The sequence below is a fragment of the Mytilus californianus genome, unplaced genomic scaffold, assembly GCF_021869535.1.
Source record: "Mytilus californianus isolate M0D057914Y unplaced genomic scaffold, xbMytCali1.0.p SCAF_6, whole genome shotgun sequence".
Taxonomy (NCBI): Eukaryota; Metazoa; Mollusca; class Bivalvia; order Mytilida; family Mytilidae; genus Mytilus; species Mytilus californianus.
This window is the reverse complement of record NW_026262712.1, coordinates 70,684,691-70,691,431: the sequence shown is the minus strand read 5'-3', so window position 1 is coordinate 70,691,431 and position 6,741 is coordinate 70,684,691. Positions and strand designations below refer to the sequence as shown.

The 6,741-nt window shown below is 32.4% G+C and overlaps 1 protein-coding gene across 1 annotated transcript; it reads right to left on the bottom strand.

Annotated features, from left to right (window-relative positions):
- Nucleotides 1–396: 396 nt before the first annotated feature.
- Nucleotides 397–3,728, bottom strand: LOC127705892 (toll-like receptor 4). Its single transcript, XM_052210255.1, has one exon. The coding sequence runs from the start codon at nucleotides 3,726–3,728 to the stop codon at nucleotides 1,191–1,193; it is 2,538 nt and encodes an 845-aa protein (XP_052066215.1). The 3' UTR covers nucleotides 397–1,190.
- Between the last annotated feature and the right edge of the window lie 3,013 nt (nucleotides 3,729–6,741).

Sequence of the window (6,741 nt, the reverse complement as noted above, 5' to 3'; positions counted from 1 at the left end):
GGATGTATATTAGTTAGTTATAAATCCTTGTATTAACTGAAACTTTAATTGACTGTTCATTGGAGTAATTGTCCTTTTAGATTATTTTAAGGCGAATTGCCACTCAATCCACCATTGCTTTTAATTTCATGATAAATGCTCTCTGTGCATCAATTTTTTTTTTTCACAACAAAATCTTTTGAGCTTAGAACAATTGTTTTACAAAACTAACTTTGATTAAGGCTCAATTGATTGAAATGGTCAAATATTCGGCTTTGAGCGTTCCTAATGAAGGTAAATCCAGGTCAGTAGTTGATAGACTAACATTGTGGCCAGATTAAATTATATCAGATGATATCTTTTGAACAATACAATTAGCCTTGACCAAATTTAATTTGATAAGAAAGAACAAGACTTCTATAAATTGTTGGGCAAGAAGGTGAAAGGTCATGGTCACAGTGTCTCTCAGGAGACCATTTAATGATATGATAGTTTCAGGGCAATATTGTTGAGCAATAAATCAGATTTTACCACTTGTCGGAGTAAAAAAGGCTCAAAATTGATTTAAGGTTATGGTCACAACAGAATTTTGCGGATTAAAATTCTGATAACAAATTTTTTTTAGCATATGTATTTCAGAGAAAAATACCACCTGTCAAGAAAATGAAAAGACAGAGCATCCAGTGGCATATATTTCTGGAATACTTATTCTGAAAAAAATAGGTACCCTCAGCAGAGTGGTTAACACTTGGAATGGTAGCAAGGAAAGGATAAATAAGGTTTGGCAAATAAAAACTTGGTCTCCTTTAAACTAGCCGATGAGGAGGTGGACCTAGACAGGACAATAACAACTTTTGAGATTTGATTTAATGCACTGGTCTAAACTCTTCTAATTCTTTGCTTTTCTCATGACAAGTGGTCAATGGGTCAATGATAGTGCAATAAGAAAAATAGAATTCTTTTTATTTAACAGTAGTTAACTCTCGAAGGAAAAAAACAATTATCTTTCAAAAAATAATCTTTCATTAGTAAAAATCGTAAAAATGAACTATTGAATTATGTTTTTAAATCAGTTTAAATTAGAAAATACAATGATTCGTCTGTAACCTTCTCTTTTAGCGTCAAAATCCCACTCTTATAGCAGTATCTACATGCTAACAATTAAATTTATAGATTAATTTTCAACAAGTGTTAAAAACCTAGTACTGCGATCAACTTAATTGCAATTTCAGATCATACCACACATTCTCTGCGTTCATATCATCACCAGGCCATTCGATCATAATTACATCTTTCCATATAATACTAAATTCAATAGGAACGTCTTCTTTTGACGTCCCATCTTTCATTATGACAATAATGCGCTTTTGTTTTCTTTGCTCGAACATTTCATATTTAGCCATTTCAATCTCGAACTTTCCCCATTGCCTTTTGATGAAGCCTGGTGTAATTATGAAAATGATAAATTTACTATTTCGCATGCTGTTGATGACAGTATCTGCTCGATCTACCCCTACCGGGAAATCCCGATCTTTAACACAAACACTCAATTTCCATTCCTTTTCTAGTATTGGTAGAAGTGAACCTATTAGCCATTCGCAGCAATCGGATGCATATGCAACGAAGATGTCATACTTGAATTCAACGTCGTCCGATTCGATTAAATAGTTCACTTTTAGTTTTCGATAGAAAAAATATGCCATTCTCCATCGAAACTGATAAATAACAGCCGAAAAACAAATGATGACAAAGGACGAAACGATGCAAATGACGCCTATACGTAACCAAGCGATTGCATCGCAATCTGAAAACGTCTCATGAAATCGTTCTACAACGAATCGAGTGGTTGTTCTTGTTCCATTGGCAAATTGACAATAATAAGTTCTATTTGTATCCAATAAAACCTTTGTTTGCGTAAGCCATTTCAAAAAGTCCCGGTTTTCACAAGTGCAAGCAAATTCATTTCCTTTTAACAGTAATGATAGATTCGTTTTCTGGAAAACATTGTCAGCCCATTGTGTAACCTTTTTGTTTATGGTAAGCAACTGATTAAATCTCAAGTCCACTATTTTGAGATTATATAGTGATGTCAAAGACTTCGGAAAATGTCGGAATGAGTTAAAAGATAAATTGACGTGTTCTAAATTTGATATCACACCAAATGTCTTTGGAAGGGTTACTAGATGATTATAAGAAATATCAATATTAACTGTACTGTTTCCAAAATACTTGAAAACATTTTTCCCTTCTCTAAATGTGAGATCTAAGTTTGCGTCACGTAAGAGAATAGTTTTTACGTCTCGCATTAGTTCAATTACTCCCTTATCAACATAAAGTCTTGAATCTATTCCTGAAAAATCTACGTGTTCTAACACGTTACCTTCGGGCATAAAAATATCAGGAAATTCTTGGAAGGCAAAATGTGATAAATCTAAGTATTTCAGTGCCTTTGTATTTTTTAATATCAAACTAAACAAACTGGACCCTGACATAACATAACTGAAACGCAAAATTTCTAGTTTTGGTGGCAGTTTAAACGTCATATTGGTTGGGTGTTTTCTTTCTGTATACAGTGACGGGAAATGATTGTTTAAGATCATTGAATTTGGCGGGAGAATAAATTTCATGTCTGAAAACTGAAGCGGGACGTACGAATAATCAAAGAGACGCAGATTTTTGACGGCGTTTGATAATTTGAGAACCTCCATGTATTGGATATTATATTCCACTGAAAAACTATTCGCTGACATTATGATATTTTCAAAGCACTCTGGGTGATCATGACTAAATAATGAGTTAGGTCTGACATCAACAATTCCATTATATGACATGATAAGAGTTTTCACACATATAGTTTTTAAATATTGCATCATTTCACTTGTAATAACAATTTTAAATGGATTATCTGGACTGGTTCTAGATCCGCGACTTACACGATGGAAATTTATCATGTCCATTTTCTTATTACGGAAGGGAAATAAGAGCTTCAGAGCGTGCTTTAAGCTAAAGTACGAGTTTGATAAATCTAGACTTGTCACAGTTGAAAACGGATTGAAAATTCCAGCTTCAATAGACTTACTTATTTTATATAGTTCGCATCGACTAAGGTTCAATACAGTGACGTTGGAATTTCTAAAGTTTCCAAATGTTTTATTACTTAATTTACAAACTAAGCAATAATCAAATGAAAGCTTCTGCAAATTTTTCATATTTAAAAAACCTTCGCCAAACTCTGGATTTTCACATAAATCTATTGACAGAACTTTAAGATTGACCAACCAGCTAAACGCTTTATCGGAATATCTACAAGGTTTTCCATTGCAAAATGGCTCGAACGGAGAAGGACTCCTCATGTTTCGATTTAAGTAAAGTTCTTGTATGTTCCTGAGCGGACGGAAAACATTGTTCGGATATTTTGTATGATCTAATCGATTTCCTATTAGGGTAAGCACCTTTAGTTCGTTTAAGCCCGAAAAAGCATCACTATCCAAGGAGCTTATTTTGTTGTTTGCAATGTATAAATGTAATAGCTTACGATATCTGTTTAATGTTCTGGCTCCTATTTCGGTTATGACATTTTCCGATAAATCAAGTTCCGTTGTATTTGTAGGAAGATTCTGAGGAATGTTTGATAAATCACGCTTTGAGCAATTGGCAAATAGATCACTTATATCACAAAACTGAGCAAATGCCAATTTGTTTATCATGTAAAATGTCACTGCGACAAGTAGATAAAATCTCCGATCCATACTCCTAGAGCTATGTGATACTACAACAGCAGGAAAACTACATCCCCACTATATTTACACTGAACAATTTTATAATATTGCATGTCACTACACTTAAAATAGCCTATTTTAGAACACCGGTTTAAGTACTCCAGTTTTATCTCCGATCAATTTAGGATATTATTAGAAGCTTGCTTAGTACATATTTTATCTTGGCAATTGAACTATGTATTAAAGTTCTCAACATAACAGTTTTTTTTAAGTGGTTTAACTCTATAACATCAAAAGTTGATCAATTGAAGTAGATTATGTCCGAAACCCGTTTTCAGTTAAAATTTTACTTTCAGGTCTGAGTATAGTAATTATCAATCAGGAAATTATTAAATTTTTGTTAGATATGAAAGGCGTAAATAATGATTAAATTTAGATGATGTATGCTCCAAATGACACGAATAATCTGCCAATCAATAAGAGGGAAGACAATATACGAAAAAATTGCTCTAAAACGATTGACTTGTGCTGCCATTAATATTTATTTGTGCTTTACATTTTTTGTCTTAATTTTTTTTTTGCAGTATATTTTTTAAAATACATAAAAAAATAAGTATAAAAATTGCATGTTACCTTTCTATACCTCTCTGATGAATCTTACTTTTTTATTTTAAGCGGGATGAATACCTGTGATATCAATATATTTAGTTGGGTATTTTTTCAATTTAGAGTCACATCCAATAAAAGCATGGACAATTTCAGAATGTATATAAAATTATATTTACAGACATGATCATAAGAGGTCAAATTTATGTTTAGATTAGAGGGATAAATCATTTTACCATTCAAGAATTAATTGCTCATTTGGAAAAACATGCCAATTTGATAAAAACGTTCAAATGAAGGAAAACATGAAAAGCTGTTAAAATAACCATTTTCTTGCATTCAACCGAATATTAACGACTAAGTAATTCACATTGTAAATATGAACTTGCTTGTTAATTAGTTTGGGTTTAGGATTTGAATTTGACTTGGATTCTGCGAGTATTTTTGCACTTGTCATGTTTTCATTATCTATTATAGTTTCCATATCATTTGCCCTCAAATCCTTATTTTCTATTTCAGTCATGTCGACCGTAATTTAATTATAAAACTTAAGTCTTAATCACATAAGGATCGCTCATATTGAAATTTAAATTTATTGAGATTGGAACAGTTATTTTCAGATGTGAAGACAATCATAGGATAATAACAAATATAGAATAACAATTGTCATTTAAGGGCAATAAGCCCCATTAATAGTCAATTGACTGTCAGATAAGTATCTTAATTATAAGATTTTGTGTTGCTTATTACGTTGGTACTTTACAATTACTGTCTATCTATTATAATTTTGAACTTTGTAGGGAAAGCCGTAAGGGATGGGGTAATATATAACTAAAATAATCTGAACAATTACATAAGGATCAATCATATCAAGTTTTATTTAAACATGATTATTAGTTTTGAATGAAAAGATATTTAAAAATAAAACGTCTACGGACGACAGACCGACAGATGACGGAGCCAAAAAAAAAAACAAACCCAAAAACACCCTGTTTGGTCATATGAGATAAAAAGACATTTTTGAAAACTACCATGTGAATATTGAGTTGTGCAAGTTTTACATATAAAAATAAAGAGATGCTGTATGCTTGCCAATGAAACAATTATCCACAAGATACCAAACGACTTGGATGTAAATAACTCAAATGCGTTTGTAACTTTTGCTATAGAAACAGTTGATATAGTCTTATCCGACATTCGATTTTATTAGAAGAACGCACATTTCAATTCAAACAAATGGGAACATTTTTTATATATGTTGTAATAGATAAGCAAATGGTAATATTACCATTGTGTTCTATTCATTAGCCGTTTGACTATTATTGTTGACGTTGACATCACCTACCTGATAGACAGAGCTCCATCACTTGTCTTTATATTTTTACATGGGTACATTTTCATCAATTTTCAGCGGACATATTTGTATTTGTCAATTTCAAACAAGGATACCTATCTCTCATGCACTCTTTGCTGAAAGTTTAAGTTACATTTCATCAGGATTTATTCTAGTAAACGGGATACAGTAGGATGTTTAACTGCAGTAAAACAAATGCAATATACATCTGATACTTCAGCTAAACGAGAGGCAGAAGTTACCAAATGAATATTCAAACTTATAAGTCGAAGACAAACTGACAAGACCATGGCAAAATCATAGAACAGAAAAACGACGAAAAGAGAATTAGCCTACAAAACACAACATAAACAAAAACTCAAGACTGAGCAACGCGAACCCCACTATCAAAGTGGGCTATCTCAGGTACTCTTGAAGGGTAAGTAGATCCTGCTCCATATGTGGCACCCGATAAGTAAAAATAATGTCTAAGTTAAGTTGTCTGTTTCTTTTCTCTAATAGAACTTTTGTTCACAAATCTCCAAGACGTCATGAACTTCTACTGTACAATGCCGTATCAACGAATTTTGGTTGCAGTTACGAAACGAGTGAAAAGTATAAATATAGTAGTGCTGAAACTGTTAACCCTTCCTGAGAGCATGAAGTAGCTAGTTAAAATAGGTTATTAATGGGGTTCGTGTTGCTAAATCTTTGATTTTCTGTGTGATGTTTTGAAACTTGTTATTTATATTTCGTCTTTTTTAATTTCTATTTTGTCGTAGTTGAGTCTAGTAAGGATAATTCCATTCGGTAAGATGTGGTTAAGGGATGGTTTGAGCACTCGAAAACATGTTTAACCCCGTAACATTCTATATGTGCCTTTATCAAAGTCAGGAGCCTGTGATTCGGTTGTTGCCGTTGGTTCCTCTCTGTCGTATATGTTATTTTTTATTGATTGTTTAATTATCATTCAATAAGGCAGTAGGTTTTCTTAATTGCATTGTTTTACCTTTAATTATGACGGGGACTACTATAGCTAACTTTAAAGTAAGGGCGTTATTGAATGCTTTTACTTACACGTGCGTCATTTCTGAGGGGGTTAGA

Bases quoted from the DNA above. Each gene is read 5' to 3' on its own strand.
- LOC127705892 (XM_052210255.1), bottom strand. From the start codon at position 3,728: ATGGATCGGAGATTTTATCTACTTGTCGCAGTGACATTTTACATGATA.